This window comes from Pleuronectes platessa, chromosome 21, assembly GCF_947347685.1.
Source record: "Pleuronectes platessa chromosome 21, fPlePla1.1, whole genome shotgun sequence".
Lineage (NCBI taxonomy): Eukaryota > Metazoa > Chordata > Actinopteri > Pleuronectiformes > Pleuronectidae > Pleuronectes > Pleuronectes platessa.
Genome location: NC_070646.1, coordinates 5,736,165 through 5,754,908, shown reverse-complemented (window position 1 = coordinate 5,754,908; position 18,744 = coordinate 5,736,165). Strand labels below are relative to the sequence as shown.

Here is an 18,744-nt window from a genome sequence, read left to right as displayed (position 1 = left end):
AGAACAGTACAGTAAATGTAAACGAGCTGTTTTAATTCAGTAATAATACTGTGCGTTTGTCCATTTGCAAAACTAGTCAGCCATCTATTCATTTGATTAAGTTATTGATTAAAGGTTGTACAATAATCAATAACGTCTGTAGTTCTAAGTCTTAAGCAGGTGAGGTTTAATAACTCATCTATAAATGATTTATTAACCATCAATAAGTCAATCACTGTTAATGAACTCTTTATAACTAGGACTTATCCTTTACCATTAGATTTTAAAATTTCTGAAATAGAATAGTCTGGCAAGTATATATATACGGTGTCCCTGAGGGGCAAATCAAAAAGTACATCAACAAATAATTTTATGATTTATTGTGTTTTGCTGTTTGTAGTGATTAGCTGTTTTGTGTGTTTTGTACTTCGGGGGCCACCGTAGATGTATAACAACAGATCATAAATATAACTTATATAAATTAAATAAGACGTAACAAGTCATTGGTCGTCAAAGCACCACGCGCATGCGCAGAGACGGAGCCTCCACTGAAACAAAGTTTAAATCCCTCCGAAATAACGAGGCGTTAACGGCTCGTGAGCAACGTTAAAGATCACGCGGGACTCTCCTCGAGATAGTGTGTCCGTGTTGTGTTGAGAGCACGCGTGTCACAATGGACCTGTTGTGTCCCACTGACGCTCCATCAGCGGAAAAACACAAATCACCTGAAGACGGAAGTGAGCTGCAGTGTTCAGTCCGGGCCGCGAACGCAACGCATGCATGTCACTGACTGACTGTTTGTTTACGTGTGTTTTCTACGTTTGCGAGATATTCCCCAAGATCCGTCAGAGCGTCCGGCCGCCTCTGACACTGGCCTCCTGCGGGGGTATGGCTGCGGCTGCGGAGGAGCCGGAGGACCGCGCTGACTGGAGCTGCGTTGCCGGAGCGGCGCTAACAGGTGAAGGGGAACCGGAGGAGGCCGAGGAGTTCACCTGCCCGACCCACCGCTCCGAGCTCTCCCGGCGGCAGGACGAGCAGAGGAAGGCGGGGCTGTTCTGCGACGTGACGCTGGAGTTCCGTTCCGGGGGTGCGTGCGGGTCCGGCGGGGAGCGGGTCCAGACGCTGGCCGCCCACCGCTCGGTTCTGTCCGCGGCGTCGCACTACTTTACCCTGCTGCTGGGCGGACACTTCTCCGAGTCGCAGTCGGCCAGAGTGGAGCTGAAGGGCTGGAGCTCCGAGGGCGGGCTGGAGCCCGAGGCTGTGAGGAGGGTGATCCAGTTCATGTACACCGGGGAGATCACAGTCTCCACCGCGAGTGTGCATGAAGTACTGGAGCTGGCTGACAGGTGATGTACTTCATTCTATCTGAACCTGAAAGAGGAAGGGACTGGTGTCTGTGGATGAACGAGTTAAATACAAATATCATGTACATTTATGCGTTTAATTGATTCACCCACTAGGAACTTGGGTAGAAGTATGTAGTGGGTGAAATTAAACACAAGAATGTACATGAAAGTATTTAAATCTTACATTTAATCTGAATCAGAAATAGAAAAAGACTGATATCTATGGATGAATGATTTAAATACTTTCATCATGTGCATTGTTGTGTTTAATGTATCACCCACTACATTCTTGTACAAAAGTGAGTCTGCCGGGAATAGCTGAGGCTTGTGTTGGTGTTTTTCGTGACCGAACACATCGTTGTCATTTGCCTTGACTTGTTGTTTTGGGTGTAAACAATGTGCTGGTCGGACAACTCTCATGTTCTGCTGCACCTACACCTTTGCCCTTTTCGTAAATACACAGACACTGGTGACGTCATGGTTATTGTCATCACTACACCCAGCTCCAGTTCATGTTCAAACATATTGTATTTGTATAGCACCTAATCACAGCACCCATTATCTCAAGACCTTATGATATTAGAGAGAATCTGTTTGATAAGAACTACCTAAAAATGACAGTAACCATCTTTGAGAAACATTGATTTAATGTGCATTTTGACTTTGTAGTTTGGTCCCATCCACTAACATGGAGGAAGCAGTGAATATTACCTTTATTGCAGCTGGCCACCAGGGGGCGGTTGACAGTATTTGGCTTCACTTTAGTCTGATAACTCGGATGTATTCTCTCCTCTAGGTTCCTGTTGGTGCAGCTGAAGAGCTTCTGTGGAGAGTTCCTCATGAAGAAGCTGAGCTTGTCCAACTGCGTGGCCGTGCACAGCCTCGCCCACATGTACACCCTGGACCAGCTCGCCCTGGGAGCCGCCACCATGATCCGGAGGAACTTCCACGAAATCATCCGCAACGAGGAATTCCTCACGCTGCCGTTTCACCTCCTGCGAACGTGGCTCTCGGACTCCGAAATCACCGTGGATTCTGAGGAGGAGCTGTTCGAGGCCGTCGTGAAATGGGTGCAGCAGAACCCGGAGGAGCGAGAGAAGCACTTTGAGGAGCTGTTCGGGCTCTTGAGGCTGTCACAGATTGCTCCCACCGCCCTGCTGCAGGTGGTGAGGAAGGAGCCCTTAGTGGCAAACAGTGCTTCCTGTCAGAAGCTGGTGTCCGACACCCTCGAGGTTCAGGCTGTTCACTTCGAGAGCCTCAAGTCTGCTGACTTAGAGCTCTGTGCCTCCCACATGACCGCCGCCCAGCCGCGGTTTGGCCAGAACATGGACGTCATCATGGTCGTGGGCGGTGTTTCAGAAGGTGGAGAGTATCTGAGTGAGTGTGTGGGCTACTTTGTGGCAGAGGACCGCTGGGTCAACCTGCCGCACATTCACAACCACCTCGATGGACATGCTATCGCAGTCACCGACAGCCATGTGTATGTGGCGGGCTCCATGGAGCCAGGCTACGCCAAGATGGTGGAGCGCTACAACCCCAACCTCAACAGCTGGGAGCAGCTCAGCAGCCTGAGCTCTCGCAAGCACTCCTTCGGCCTCACGTGTGTCAAAGAGGTTCTCTGTGGCATCGGTGGTCACGGAAACTTCAGTCCCGGCTTTAAGGACGTCACTGTCTACGAGCCTGAGCAGGACGAGTGGCGCAACCTCGACCCGGCGCCAAAAATACTACGAGACGTCAAAACGGTGAGCGTGGAGGACCGCTACGTGTACGTGATGGCCCGGACCCCTGTGGACCTGGACTTCGAGGATGGGCTGAGCACCGTGACCACTTGCTACGACACAGAGAGTCACAAGTGGCAGGATGTGGACTCACTGCCGCTCATCGATAACTACTGCGTCTTTCAAATGGCCGTCGCGTCCACCAACTTCTACCACACGTCTTCCTGTTGCCCCAAGAACTACGATGTGGCGCAGGAGGCCGCTCAGCAGAAAATATCCATAAACATCTCCGACGACATCCTCGACAGCCTCCCTCCAGAGGTCCTCGGTCTGGAAGGTGCCGCCATCTGCTACCTGGCTGAGGACGTGTTCGTCATTGGCGGCTGGAGGAACAGCACCAACATGGACAAGCAGTACCGCAAGGAGGTCTACCGTTACTGTGCCGAAAAGAAGCGATGGATGCTGCTGCCGCCCTTACCTCAGCCCCGCTGTCGGGCAGCGGCCTGCCACGTGCGCATCCCGTACCAGTATCTGTGCGGCTGCCAGCGCTACCCCATGCCCCAGAACCTGGCTCGTCAGAGGGACCGCATGCAGCAGATGCAGCAGCTCCACCTGCGCACCCTCAGCCTGCGGAGGCACCTGCAAACTCAGATCGAATGTTGACATTGAATCTCTATTGAAACGTTCGGCCCTTGCACAATACTTCTGAGGCTTATATGGGTTTACGTGGGGCTGAAGTTCACACTGTTCAAATTGCCAAAAGAGGAAAATATAAGAAATACCAAGACAGGCCATTAAGATTTCAGTCTTGTATATTTATTTCTAACTCTAAAACAATGATTTAACCTTTTTTTGCGCTGTTAGAATTGTTCCTTGTGTGTGCCGCTGGAACGAGACCATCATTTCATGTGCAAGAAATAAGGATTAAGCAAAGCATATATTGGGGAACAGGGTGGAATGTGATTATATAAACACATAAGCCTGCATAAGGCAACTTTGCACTAAAAACTGTTGTGTTACTGATGTTTTTTAATTTCCAATGAATGTGTATAAATGTGTGATTTATTTCAGCTGCTTAAAATTGCTTTATGTGATCAACATATCTTGAAACTCCGATCAAATATCGCCACGATAACGTGTCAAAAAATCTCTGCTTCTGATTTACATTTAAATTCTTATTTAAAGTGTCGTTATGGCCGGAACCAAAGTTTGTTGAGTTCTTGGTTGTTGTTTTTTTTCTGGAATCTTTGTGCTTCTTGCAGAATTTGCTCTGCATTGTCCTCTGAGTGATAAAGAGCACATGTTCACACACGGACACTGAACTCTTCTTTTATCAATGCAGATGATTTAACTGCATTTCCTGCACTAAAAGACCCTGAATGTTAATTTAAATGTTTCCTTCTCAGTGTTGTTTGGACCAGTTGCTGAGCTCAGTGTTTCTCTGTTACTGATCAGAAACTGCTCGGGCCTGTGGTATCTCCAGCCAAGCTGTCTGTAACTATATGGTCTCATTAGACATGGTGAGCCCGACACCTTTCCACTACCATACTGTGCATAAGGTGAACAGGACTAGTGGATGAATGGGTTCATTCAGTTGTGGAGGCTTTGATTTTTTCAGTTACTGTCCCTTTCTAGAGTGTAAACAGACACGGGGAGATTTTCAAAGTAATATATAGATGTCACATTTGAGGCTTCAGATTTTTGTGCCAAATTTGATAAGAGGTGATTTTAGACTGTGTATGATTTCCCAGTGCCATGTATTCAGATTTCATGCGGCCAAGCCGAGGGTACCTTGTGACATGGTGTCATTGCATAAGCTGTAAGTGCACAAAGTCTATTAATAAAACTTATTGCAGTGAAATGTAGTATGTCATCTCTGAAAAAACAATGTACCCATCTTTTTTTTCTTATTTACACGCAGCCAAATATACATTTTACAAGCTGATGATGAAATATATTTGTCAGGGACTCATTAACAGTGATAACAGTAAATTTATGTATGATAAATGCCAGATTTAGCCAAACAGATAATTTTCTTGCCAAGTGTCTTGAGCTGTTGATGTTGCTCAAAACCAAAAGCAGACAAGTTACAATAATAAATCACTCGAGGTTTTTATATCATGATTTAAGATTATAGTTTTGTGAATATTTTAAGTCACGGAACAGTTCAAATTTTTTTACATTACAGAATTATTATGATCTTTTCTGTAACAAAGTAATTTATTTATAGTCATATGTACATCCAGTGGAATAAATAAAAAAAAATCAGCTGGTAATAGCTAACTAGGCATACATCATTTTCAAAATATAATAAATATATATCTAGGCTAAATAAATGCGCATTTAATTATGGGTATTAAGCTCATTATAGGATGGAACATAAAATCAGTGAGAACCATAATATTTGTCATTAATTGTAATTTTTTTCCTCAATTACTGGGCTAGTAGATGTTCTTGTATAATCATTTTTTTGATATTTGGTCTCTATCTTTTGTAGAATTAAACAAATTGAGTTTGACTTTTTGGTATTAAATTGTTGGTATGATTAAAATGATCATGTTTATGTTGGATAGATTATTATTTGACTTTATTGTATTTTTCTGTATTTGTTTCTACGCTGAGGCAGTAGGAACAAATATCCGTCGGAACCATGCTCGTACAGTCCGCGTTTGCAAGGGGAACGCTGCGGGTGGGACCCACACGGAGGATGTAAACAAACCCTCCAGAGCTGTTTCTTTGTTTTTAGCAGTTTTTAATGATTTTCCTGAAACAAACAGCTCGTGTGTAAAAACAATGAACTGCTTGTGATGAACAGAACTTCAGAGGAGACTCGTCACTTCGTTTGAAAATGGTAAGTTGAGGTTTCTTTCATCGAAGTCGTCGTCGAGATTTAGGTTTAAACTTCATTTTAGTTCATATTTAGGACGTGAAAACCACCGGGGGGATGAGTTTACACTGAGAAAAAAGATAGTTTTATATAACAGCTGAAAACATGGTGGGCAATCTCACTGACTACACATATTTACCTTTTTGAACCGAGCAGCTCTAAACTGCCTGCAACATAAGATCTAATTTAAAGCTAATAAAATATGTTTATAGTGACCAAGTATTGGAATTTCTCTGATAGATCGAATCAGTTTAAACTCAAGTGAATATGAATGTATTATTCCGTTATTAAGGGAATATTTATTCACTATATATAGTTAGATATTTTGCATATCTGACTTATATAGTTTAAATAATTAAATGGAACTGTACCAACTGAAAACTGCCCCTAGTATCAGTGGAGTCGGTAGCAAATTCCACAAGTACTTCAAAACCCAACTCTATAAAATGACCTATTGACTTTTCCTCTTGGCTTCACCTGCAGATTTACCAGATTCCATGGATCTACACCCCGGCGCGGACTGTCCTGGCCATCTGGCACCAGCTGACCAAAACCCCGGTAAAGATTAGTGGGAGTAAAATCTCTTAAACCAGAAATAATTATGACTTAAAAGTGTGTTTTAAATGAATTTATATGCCTAAAAGAAGGATAATCATACTGAGTTGTTTCTCTAACGGTTTGAGGAAGCACATGAATTGTAAGACTGAGACTCTTTTCTGATCAGATCCCAGAGCTGGCCAATTGCTCTGTGCTGATGAGGGAGCGCAGCAGAGTGGAGGAGACCATCCACGCCATCCAGCGAGCAGGTGCAGGCAGCCTGCAGGTCAGAGACATGAACGGAGGAGGGCACATTTTCATCAGAATCTCATCCGGACTGAGAACGCCATTGAGTGTTCTTCTGTTTTCAATTCTAAAAAGTACTGTTGTCTCAGGTCATCGCAGACTTCGACATGACGCTGACCAGATTTGCTCACAACGGCAAGCGAGTGCCCACCACCCACAGTAAGCACACGGGCCACAGAGATCAACTGCATGATGATCATCAGGCTCCTGATAATTGGATGTGAAGGATTTATGACTTTCTTGTGCCTAATTGAAACTGATACAAACCTGTTTTCCTTCCATTTGCAGACATCCTGGATAGCCAGTTATTGATTAATGAAGACTGCACTAGAAAGGTAGGATTTAGGATTTGTTTGCTACTCTATAATTTTGCATATAACTCCACTATGAACAATTACAGTCTGATACGTATGTGTAGTTTGTCTATAAATCCTTTTTCTATATTTTACGTTGGTGTATTGCAGATGAGGAAGCTTTTGAGCATCTACTATCCCATAGAGATCGATGCAAGCCTGAGTGTTGAAGAGAAGTTGCCTCTCATGGTGGAGTGGTACGAAAGATCCTCACACTTCTGTTTAATATGTGCAGTTTGTGAACCATGTAAAATGTTCAATATTTCTACTTACACTCAAAACGGTAGAAAGGTTATGGAGGTTTCGGATCCTGACTTTGTCTGTGCTGCTCTCGACAGGTGGACCAAAGTTCATGAGCTGCTGATTCAGCAGAGGATCAGAAAGGACATGCTCGCCCAGGCTGTGAAGGAATCCAGTGCCATGCTCAGGTAAACACAGAGTTACCGTTAATGTTAAACCCTCTGCTCAGATAGTCATTAGTTAATGTGTGTAATCCAATGAGGTGTGTGTGTTTGTGTAGGGACGGCTACAAGGTGTTTTTTGAGCGTCTGGCAGAGCAGCAGGTTCCTCTGTTGATCTTCTCGGCCGGTGTCGGAGACGTCCTGGAGGAGGTGATCCGACAGAACCACGTTTTCCATCCCAACGTCCACATCGTCTCCAACTACATGGACTTTGACCAAACTGTGAGTTGGACCAGGGCTGCCTCCACATGCATTTTATCACAAGTACCTCAAGTTTATTTACCCCACCAACATCAGTCTCTATGTGTGAGACCCTCTCTTAAACACTGTCTTGTTGTTAAGGGCATCCTTCAAGCCTTCAAAGGTCAACTCATCCACACGTTCAACAAGAGGGAAGGTGCTCTGTCACACGCCGCCGGCCTCAGGGAGCTACAGGGTCGACCCAACGTGCTGCTGCTGGGAGACTCGCTGGGAGACCTGACCATGGCTGACGGGGTGGCCGAGCCCCAGAACGTCCTGACCATCGGCTTCCTGAACGACCAGGTCCGACCACAGTGCATCGACTACTGTGGATCCGTTGTAAACAGATGATTGATTGATTGATTGACACTGGGTTCTTCATCGTTTGTGTTGCAGGTGGAAGAGAGGAAAGAGTCGTACGTCAACTCCTTTGACATCGTGCTGGTGAAAGACGAGACGATGGATGTTCCGAATGCCATCCTCAGACATATTACCTCATGAAGAGACAAGTGAGACACACAGACGGACATGTTCCCTCCATTTACAGTGTTGCAAGCTGGACAATCGCACATCAGGATCATCACTTACCTCAAACTGACCTCAACACGGACCTCTTCACTTCGGTGTCCCCTGAAGTGGATAATGGTGCAAATCTTGCACAGTCTGTACTGTTTCTAATTTGTTTAACTCACATGTTTTAACTTTAATCTGCTTAAAAAAACAACCAAAGTCCAAAGGTTAAAAATATCTTTTTGACCTACTTTTGTAGAATTTTTTTATTTACTTCAGCCAAATCCGATTTACTCTCTTACAGCTGTTTACCCTTTTACTTTCTTTTACCACTGTGAACACCTGATGCTCCAGGCTATCGTCACTTTACTTGCAGGGGATTCTGGGATGTGTGTGTTCATTACAAATGTTCCTTAGCTGAATTTGTGGCTGCTGCATAGAAAAACTAAATGTTGAGCTAGCTGCACTTTACAATGGGTGTAATATTTATGATTTAGAAGACAATATGGAGATGGCCCAGCTTGTAAAGTTGCTTCGCTCCATTTTTAAGATGCTTTTTTAAATTCGAAGCAAATTGGGTTTTTCTCCTAGTAAACAGCAAAGTTGCAGGAAAATTCTAAATCAAATCCATGTATTGAATATTATGCTGCTTCTCAAAACTATTTTCATTGGTGGAAATGTTTCTTTATTTCCTCATCTTCTTAAAAACAAAACTGCACATTAACGTTTGAGTGTTTTATGCAGAGTTGCAGCATTTCTCTTGTCACATTGTCACCAGACACACTCCTGTGTGATCACCCTGATTGGAATAAATCACGAGTACGCCACCTACTGGTGATAGAAATACAACCAAACCGGATTTTAGCAGTTTCATAAGACACTTTATTTCAGATTTGGAAGTACGATTTTTTTTACAATCAGAACCAGTGATAACATCTGTCCATACTATCTTCTTGACAAAACCTGTTACTTACCCACAGTGCAACTCTAACTGCTTACAGCTCCACCAGAGGTTTAATGTGTCACACTGTAATGCTCACTGACCTGTGAACAAATGGGTGTACTTCTCCTTTAGATTTTACTCTGGATCTTTCACCCAAACTTGAATGATTATTTATTTCGATGTGCAGCTTTATAAAGCTTTTTTTTTTTTAACCATATGTTGTCTAACCTCTGTGATAAATAAACAGCAAATGTGATTATTTTAAGTTAACAGTCATAGAAGAACTGGAACGATGTTGTTTTCTTACATTTTAATTCACGTGAATTCAGGAAAATTAAAAAGGTGCTTGCTCAGTTTTCTGGAATACAACTCTCAAACAAAAACACTCATACAACACAAAACTCTGCAAAAAGATCACTTGCACTTTGTTCTTGTCATTTCAAAAACTGTCCAACAATAAAACCTGTTTGGTAAAAGTCTCTCGTTGATGTTCCTTTTTTTTTTTTTTTTTTTTCTCAAGGTGTTGGTATCTCCCTGAGAGATAATTTAAAAAAGATCTGTCCTCCTCCTCCTCATCACAGCTCCTCGTGCTTCATGTCCTCCCGCTCCTTGTCCTCCTCCACCTTCAGTTTCAGCTCGTCGGCCGTGATCACGCCGTCTTTATTTCTGTCCTGGTTTTCAAACATGTCGACAACGACCTGGTCCATAGTCAGACCGGGCTTGATACGACCTTTGCCCTCGGCGACCTGCAGCTTGATGAACTCCGCGAACTAGAAACAGTCAAAGAGGAATATGAACGGATTAATAACAGTGTGGAGGTAGTTCATTAGATCTTTTCTCATTTTTTCCACAGGAAATCATGTGAATATGGTCGATAGGAAAATAAATAAATGGATAAAGCAACAATCTAAAACTGAAATCTGAAAACATTGAATCTGTAACTTGCAACTGTCAATCTCAGTTTAATCTTAAATCTTTAAATTTATTTTATTAGGACAATGAAAGAAAATGCCCCATGTCATTGCTGACACCACCACTAGATGTCACCCAAGTAAGGAGGTTCTCTGGCGATCACAGGCACAGCTGCTGTCTTACCTCTTCCTGTGGAACCTCCTCGTCCTTGTTGGCGTCCAGAGCTTCGAACAGGTTGTCAGGAGTGTGAGTGAGCAGCCACACGAACAGGTAACCGGGGGGGACTCCCTTCTCGAAGCTCACCAGCTCGATTTCAAAGACCAGCACAGCACTGCCCGGCACACCAGTGGCTGACAGACGAAAAGTAAGAAAGACACGGTTTAGGTTTGGCTTTACCTCCATTAAAGAGTTTGTGTGTGCAGCTTGATCATACAGTTTGTGGTATATAACTGGTAGTAATACGTGTAAAGTGTATTTGTAGCTTGATAAAGTTTTAGTCTCACCTCCTTTCTCTCCGTGGCCGAGGTGGGGGGGCACCGTCACCACCCTCCTCTCCCCCAGGCACATGCCGCGCAGACCGCTGTCCAGCCCGTCGATCACCTTTTCTGCGCCCAGCACCGCGTCCTGAAGGTTCTCATAGGAGTGTCTGAGGACAGTGATACAAAATGCATTCGTTAAAATTAAAAGTGGACATGTGGTGTGTTACGCTGCAGCTGAGAGTGTGCGTCTGCCGGACTCACGAGGAAAAGAGCAGCGTGCCGTCCATCAGGGAGCAGTTGTAGTTATAGCGGACGAGGTCGTTCTCGGCCGTGGTGTCGTTACACACTTCGGGTTTGTAGGTGACCTGGATGCCCACGGTGTCGTTGGGGTTGTGGAAGTCGATGACGTCGACGTCAAAGACGAGGACGGCCGAGGGAGGGATGACTTCACCTGGAAGGATCACAGAAAACGTTTTATGAACTATGTGTCCAAAAATGATATTTGTTCAGATGCATTAAGTCGAACTGGATTAGAAGTACCAATGTGTGTTTTAGTTATACATCAGCAAATAATTAAGGGTCATGTTTATTTTATCTAACTGACAAAAATACAAAGATGTTGAATTTACTGCTTACGTGAGCAGGTAAGAGAAATAAATGTTTTTTTCTTATGCTTATCAAAACCTTTGATTTTCTTAGTTTGTATGATCACTTTATTCTTTTAAAGCGCTTTTAAATTCAAGACTTCAACGGCTTTGTGTCAGTGGACTTGTGTCAAATGAATCAAGTCTCATAATTAAATGTAGTTTTAAAGTCCTTTTTTTTAAGTGTCTCATTTTGTGACACGCTGCAGTAAAGGAGGCACGGACTTACCAGCTCCTGACTCTCCGTACGCCAGGTGGGGGGGGATGATGACCCTCCTCTTCTCCCCGACGCAGATTCCCACCAGGGCCTGGTCCATGCCCGAGATCACATACCCCATCCCGATGTAGGTGTTGTACGTGCTGTTCCTCTGGTAGCTGTGGGCACAGGCAGGTTTCAATTAAACAACTTTTTAATCCCTTGAATAATTTGGTGTAAAAAAGCATTAAAGTCTTCAGTGTCTGAGCTCACCTGGTGTCAAAGGTGCTTCCGTCCAGGAAGGTGCCGTTGTAGTGGTAGCGGACGTAATCCCCGACGACGGACTTGCGAGTGCACGACTCAGGAACCACCTGGTTCTCATAGGTGATGTTGTCCTTGGAGTTATGGATGTCCACCAACAGGACGTCATACACCAGCGTCGCCTGGGAGGGGATCTCTGTGCCTGGTGAACAGAAAGAGGAACATTTTATAAAAATTTAAATGATTCAAGAGTTTATTTAGATTATTTTGTTCATTTTTATTGACCTAATTGGTGTTTATAAGTCAATTATTATTTGTTCTGCTAATAAGTAAGCTTCACTGCATGTGTTCTACACAACACAAGATGTCAGGATATAAAACATATCTAATCTATGTTTTAGTGTATGAGCTTCTAAGTAATAATTTTGACCGTTACATTTTTAAATAATGTTTATGGGACCATTTAAGACTTGTTCGACTTTTGTGAAAAGGTTGACTTTAAGGTTTCTCTGTGTAGACATCTTGTAAACGGACCAACTTTCTGTTTACGTTGTCGGTTTCTCTACAAAACACACTCAGAGGGTGTGTGTGTGTGTGTGTGTGTGTGTGTGTGTGTGTGTGTGTGCATCTTTCAGGCCAAACAAATGTGTAAAAGTATTTTCTGTGATACGTGAAATGTATTTTATGGGTGAGATGTGATTTTTGGGGTATATGCCTCTGAATAAAACATTCCACACTTTTATTTTCACTCGTTTCTCTTCCTTCCCGTCTCCTGTACTCACCGGATCCCTTCTCTCCGTAGGCTTTAAATGGAGGGATGACGATATGTCGGATCTCTCCCACACACATGCCCATCAGGCCCTCGTCCAGGCCCTTGACCAGCCAGCCCTCGCCCACTAAGGTGTTGTGGGTCTGCTTCCTGTTGTAGCTACGTAGGGCTCATACAAGCGCATTGTCAAACACAACCTCACAGAGACAACACACCTGGATGACACAGTGCAAAACACACACAAGAGCGGTCATTCGTACGGGGGCTTCGTTTCAGAGAGAGAAACACACACGTTGCATTTGATATTGTTTCATAAAAAGTCGAAAGATCACCTGGATTCGAACACGCTGCCGTCGAGCAGGGTGCCGTTGTAGTGGTAACGCACGTAGTCACTGCTCATCACAGAGCGTTTGCAGTCTTTGGGGGTGGTGACGGTTTTGGTGACGACCATGTCGGCCTTGTTCCACACGTCCAACAGATGGATCTCAAACACCAGGGTGGTGTCGGGAGGAACCACATCACCTGAAGAGAACAATCATCAATATAATATAACATCAGTACAAATCTATATATGAGCAAAGCTTTGACATTATGAAATTTTAACTTTCAATGAAACATCTTATTTTCCTCAAGTGATGCCAAAGTGTGAACAGGATGTTAGGAAACGCTATAAAACACCTGCATTGCTCTGAATTGATTTATATCTACTGGGGCTCAATGAAGTTCTATTTCCTTATTTTGACAATATTTGATATGCCTTTTATTGTGAAGGACTTTGTGATCTGATCTATAAAAGTGAAGCTCAAATAAAAAATTTTAAGTGTTACTTCCTTAAATTGCTTTTTAAAGTTAAATAATAACCTTTAACTTGTGTTATCAGTTATTTTTCACGACATTTGTAACAGAAATGTGAAAATCCGTCAGTAAACCTGAAACATGAACAGGGCAGGATTAACCCACTAGGCGGCCCGAGGGCAGAAATGCGGGGTGGGCCCCTCCTTAAACAAACATTCAAACTCTGAATGGCTGGGGCATCAACAAAAAAAATGTAAAATTTGTACTGTGAATGTACAATTTCTAAAACCATGTTTAAGTTTTATTTTTTTAACTGAAACATTTTGAAATGAATGGGACATTTTGACTTACCGGCGCCGGTGCTGCCGTAGGCCAGGTGGGGTGGGACGGTGATGCTCCTGCGCTCGTTCACACACATGCCCTGCAGGCCTTTATCTATACCAGCGATGAGTCGGCCTTCTCCTAACAGACCCACCTTAGCTGCTCCTCTCTGGTGGCTGGAAGAGGAACAGAAGATATTATTATATTATTATTATGAATTGGTTCTGCTAGCTTTAATAACACCATTTTATCTACAGGTGTGACTATTCTCATTTTCTTAAAGCTCCAGTGTGTAGGATTCAGGTGAAAAGGATCTTTTAGCCGAACTTGATGTTTTCTTTACCCTGGAATGAGCCTTATATTTACTTTGGGTCCTCTGAATGGGGGGGGGGGGGGGGACACATCTTTTTTACAGGAGCCCAGACGAGACAAACTAAACCCCTTTTGAGTTGTCCTGACAAGTTGAGGGGGAGGGTGACATGAGGGGTGTTAAGCTGAAAACATGCGACTTCACCACTAGGTGTCATTACATTCCACACACCGAGCCTTTAAAAAAAAAAAGTCAGACAGAGCTTAATAGATCAAACTGAATTCTATTTTTTACAATTAGATTGGTTCTCTCCGGCTCTATTCTCTCTCCACATTGAGTCTGGTCCTTAAAAAAGTTTCTCCATATCCTAAAAAAAGTTTTTTAATTCCTCCACATTCTCCAAATATTTGCTCCATTGGGTTCCTGCGTAGTTTTCTACGGTCTCGTCCTCATCAAAAAGTGCCTGGAGATGATGTAGGTTGTAATTTGAAGAAAAAAAAAACGAGTTGAATTGAAAGTCATAGTAAAAAAAAAGTGTATCTGCGGGGCACAAAGATCTTTTCCACGTTATCCGCTGCAGACTTGTTTTAACGTGTGAACCATTATCGAGTGAGCGTCTCTCTCCTGCTCTGAACGCCGCGGCTGCAGCCTCGGGCTGGGATCCGGTCCCAGCCAGGCCTCCGTGCAGCGGAATGCGAGCAAACCGAGCTGAAATAAAAAAATAAAAGCGTCGACATTTTCACGTGCAAAGCGACTTTAACTGACCTGGAATCGAACGTTTTCCCGTCGACGAACGTGGCGTTGTAGTGGTAGCGCACGAAATCCCCCTCCTTCGCCTCCCGGCTGCAGACATTGGGGGTGAAGGATTTGTCCACGACTACATCTCCCAACACGGGACTGGGGTTGCACTCCACCGAGGAGGACCACGTACACAGCAGGACCGCGACCAGGCAGCAGCAGGAAAACATCTTCACACGCTGGGAAAAACTTGGATGAGTTGAAGAGTCGAATCAGATAAGTTAAGTTTGGAGGCTGGGGGCTGGGTGCGCTCTTTACGCACGAGTGGGGATGTGTCTGTGGCGCAGGGCAGCGGCTTCTGGTGCCTGTAAACGTGGACAATCTCCAGGTTAGTGTGCGTGAGGAGTTTTTTTCTCTTTTTCCAACCAGTGGGAAGGGTGGAGGGGCTGTTGAATGTGGGAAGCGCCTCCGTCAAACTCCCCGCAGTGAGAAGAGAGCATCACTTCCGTTACAAACTCGAAAGAAAAAAAAAAAACACACGTTTCATTTCGGCCACGTTGAGAAGGAGCTGAGTGAAAATAGTAATTCCAACTTTTTTTCCCAACTTTTTTTTCCAACTCTGCTCCTCATTGGTTTAAAGTTTAAGCTCCAACACACTAAGTCAGATCAGCAGAATCTGGGCCTCAGCCTGGAAGCAGTTCGAACTCCCCTGTATAGATGATCATTTGTTATAGTTATCATTTTATTTAACTCTTTAATGCTGTTATATTGTCTTGCTGCGTATGATCTGGCTTTTCTATCTATGCTTTTCTATTTAATTTTTGCAAACACCTTTCCACTCTGGTTTTTATAAGGTGCAATAGAAATAAAGTGTATTATTATTATTCAATAGATATTAAAACATAATTTCATAAAAGTGTTTTTACATTTAATTTGTTTTACATAGTTCTGCTTTTTTCTTTTATTTCGCATCTTTTATTAATTTAACTTTATAAAGTTTGAAAAGAGTTTTTAAGAGTTCTATATAAACAAAATGTATTATTATTATCATCATCATAACTGTGACATTGCCTTTTCTAGAAAAGGGATATAATGGAGTGTGTGTGTGTGTGTGTGTGTGTGTGTGTGTGTGTCTTTTCTTTTGTAATAAATAGATTATAAATTCAGATTTTATTATAGAGCAGAGATTCCCCAAATTTATTTTTGCTTTTGTTCAAGTCATTCTATTAAAACTTGTCCTTCTTCCGCTTTTACTTTGGAAGAGGATGTTGCTCCAGCACAGCTGTACACAGCTGCAAGGGGGGGAGGGGGGATGATGAGGAGAGGAGGGAGGAGAGGAGAGGAGGGAGGAGCGGCTCTCTCTGGAACAGCCTCAGAGCCGTAAAAAGTCCTGGGACCTCAAGACTAAGCTTTTTCATTAATGCCGTGAAGTTTAGACAAGAGGGGATTTATAACTTTGTCCCAGAACTACAAGTGGAACTACAAGTACAGGAGCCTGCAGGACACTTTTAAAAATAGATACAGTGGATGGATGGATGGATACACAAGATAGAGAGATAGAGAGATAGAGAGATAGATAGAGAGATAGATTCAGTATGTGACATCACTGCTAAAGTCAATCAATTTAGCATTTTTTAAAGAGTTAACCCCCAAAAAATAATAAATATCAAAATATGTCAAAGTTTGTGTTCCTCTCTCTCTCTCTCTTTCTCTCTCTCTCTCTGTTAAATGATGATGACACAGTCACTGGTATTCACATAGGTTTTAATATGTATTTTTTGAATAAACAGTAATAGAGTATTTACATTGATATTCTTTACCGTGACACTATAGACAGTGTTGACTTCCATGGATCTGATGAGTCTAACTACAACGAGTGATCTCAAACACAGCGAAACCTGAGCTTTCAGCCAAGAGTCCTCGGGTAACTTTGAACTCAGGGAACAAAGAGAAGTCTGAGTGGGATTAAAGGGAAACACAGATATTACAATTAAGTTTCGGTGCTGCTAAATTCCTCTGCTTCAATTATCTTCTTCAGTGAGGAATGTTATCGGAGACTTTCACTGAAGAGGTATGACGTTGACTTTTACTCAGACATGTTCCTTGCATGCACCTGTGGGTTAACCTGGCAGTGTAACTTGGATCATCTCTTCTAGCATCTGTGCTATTTGCCGCAGTTTTTAGTTTTTTAATTGTTACTGGTGACACGAAGCTTCTCACGTATAAAATAATTGCAGGAGTCAAATCCTCTGAACCTGATATGAGACCTGATAGGAGCAGAGAGGATAGAATGAGACAGTGGTGCACATAAAGGCTGCAGAAGTTTCATATTTTGTCTTAAGGGAGACAAGTTGCTTATTAAATGATTTGTAGAGCCAGGATTTAACTTTTTCAATTAGAAAAAAGCATATTTGGATTAAACTGAGAAGAGAATTGAGTATTGGCTTCATAGTCGTCTTTGAAATATTCTCTGCAAGTCCTAATAATCTGTCATTTAGCCGAGAGCGATGCTAGAAAAACTCAGATGAGCTCCGACGTCCTTAAATCGTAAAAACTGCAAAGACGAGAATCCTCTCTTGCTGATTGAAGTTTGTTTCGGCTGAGAGGCAGGAGGAGTGTTCTTGTGCTTCAGCGGCAGTGAGTCACTGCTTTCTACACAAGTCAACCTTATGATACACTATGTACATCAGCACCCATGTTCAGCATACATGTATGCGTATTGGTGTTATATGGATTACTATCATACAGCGGGGTTAAACATTCGATGTGTACATGTGCAGCTTCTCTATCCGGCCTGGCTGCGGAGACGTCATCGGCACAGAGATTGGACCGGAACAAGCTTCCTCGCAGGTTTGAGCTACACATTCTTACATTGATGCATATTATGTTGAAGCGTTGACATTTGCAGTGATAATGAAACACAGCATCTGAGGGGAAATTATGGCTATTACCGTGGAATGTAAAGTCCTAACACACAAAAATAATACAGAGATTAAAGCTCAACATTCACTATTCTGTATATTTATACACTTCTATTGCAGTAAGGGTCACACTCCTGAGGAGAGTTGGATCGTTTTTTTTCCATGAGGTTAAATATATCAACTGTGTAACAACAGAACGCCTAATTTAAAAAGTCCAGAAGCAGGAGAAGGACTCGGCCTTCCTCCATGAACATCACTGAAGGGGCAAAAAGCAGGAGAACAGTCAATATGGAAGAAGAGCAGTTGTAACCAGAGGGAGAGAAAAGAAAAGCGAAAAGAGGAGTAAACTAAGTGCGAGGTGTTCAAGACAAGAACATTCAGATCTGTGGGAATGTGCCCCTCAGGGTTTCTGTCCCTAAGCCCCACTCCCCAAAAAGCATCCAGGGAGAAAATACTGATGGAGAGAGCTTCAGCAGAGTCAGAGAGAGGGAGGTTAAAGGTCTGATGGCTCGTAGGTGGAAGACATATTTTTTGTGTTTTGTTTTTGTCTCCTCGGAGCGGACTGGACACAGTGTAAAGGAAGACAGGACAGCGGAGAGATGTGACTCACACTCATGAAGATCTGGAAACAGAAGAGGGAAGAAGAGGAGAAGATAAAGACTAAAGAATCAGATAGAACAAAGCTAGAATTCAACTGACTGATGCCACAAATGACTGTTATCATTACAGATGTTATTTCAATTACATATCATTGAAATTATATAGTTGTGTGTGTGTGTTGTTTTATGTATTCTTTTTAAGCTTTTTCTCTCATTTTAGAACCTGGAACCGTCAATAATTGACTAATTGATTTATCAATGAATCATTGAGGTTCTAATACAGATAGCGAACAAAATAAAAACAGTTATGATAAGAAGAAGAGAAAGAGGGAGAAGGTGAGGAAGGAGGAGATGGAGGAGAAGGAGGAGAAGTAGAGGCAGGAGTAGAAAAAGGAGGAAGAAATGGAGAAGGAAGAGAAGTGGAAGATTGAGAAGAAGGAAAATGAGAAGAAGAAGAGTAGAAGGAAGAAACAGGTAGAAGAGATGTAAGAAGGCGAAGATGAAGAACAAGGTCTTCAA

General features: G+C 43.0%; 3 protein-coding genes across 3 annotated transcripts; 2 read left to right on the top strand and 1 right to left on the bottom strand.

Annotated features, from left to right (window-relative positions):
• The first annotated feature begins 5 nt into the window (after positions 1 to 5).
• klhl11 (kelch-like family member 11) lies at positions 6 to 4,904 on the top strand. Its single transcript, XM_053413498.1, has 2 exons — positions 6 to 1,325; positions 2,122 to 4,904. The coding sequence occupies exons 1-2, from the start codon at positions 760 to 762 to the stop codon at positions 3,704 to 3,706; spliced, it is 2,151 nt and encodes a 716-aa protein (XP_053269473.1). The 5' UTR covers positions 6 to 759; the 3' UTR covers positions 3,707 to 4,904.
• A 700-nt stretch (positions 4,905 to 5,604) lies between these two features.
• Positions 5,605 to 9,759, top strand: LOC128427175 (7-methylguanosine phosphate-specific 5'-nucleotidase). Its single transcript, XM_053414273.1, has 10 exons — positions 5,605 to 5,894; positions 6,414 to 6,488; positions 6,655 to 6,753; positions 6,863 to 6,932; positions 7,062 to 7,108; positions 7,238 to 7,323; positions 7,465 to 7,554; positions 7,647 to 7,809; positions 7,930 to 8,130; positions 8,224 to 9,759. The coding sequence occupies exons 1-10, from the start codon at positions 5,892 to 5,894 to the stop codon at positions 8,326 to 8,328; spliced, it is 939 nt and encodes a 312-aa protein (XP_053270248.1). The 5' UTR covers positions 5,605 to 5,891; the 3' UTR covers positions 8,329 to 9,759.
• On the bottom strand, positions 9,197 to 15,178 carry fkbp10b (FKBP prolyl isomerase 10b). Its single transcript, XM_053414272.1, has 10 exons — positions 14,733 to 15,178; positions 13,688 to 13,833; positions 12,874 to 13,063; positions 12,555 to 12,700; positions 11,785 to 11,974; positions 11,545 to 11,690; positions 10,933 to 11,122; positions 10,696 to 10,838; positions 10,376 to 10,542; positions 9,197 to 10,050 (listed from the first exon to the last, which is right to left on the bottom strand). Exons 1-10 carry the CDS (start codon positions 14,933 to 14,935, stop codon positions 9,856 to 9,858), a joined length of 1,716 nt encoding a protein of 571 aa, XP_053270247.1. The 5' UTR covers positions 14,936 to 15,178; the 3' UTR covers positions 9,197 to 9,855.
• Positions 15,179 to 18,744: the final 3,566 nt, after the last annotated feature.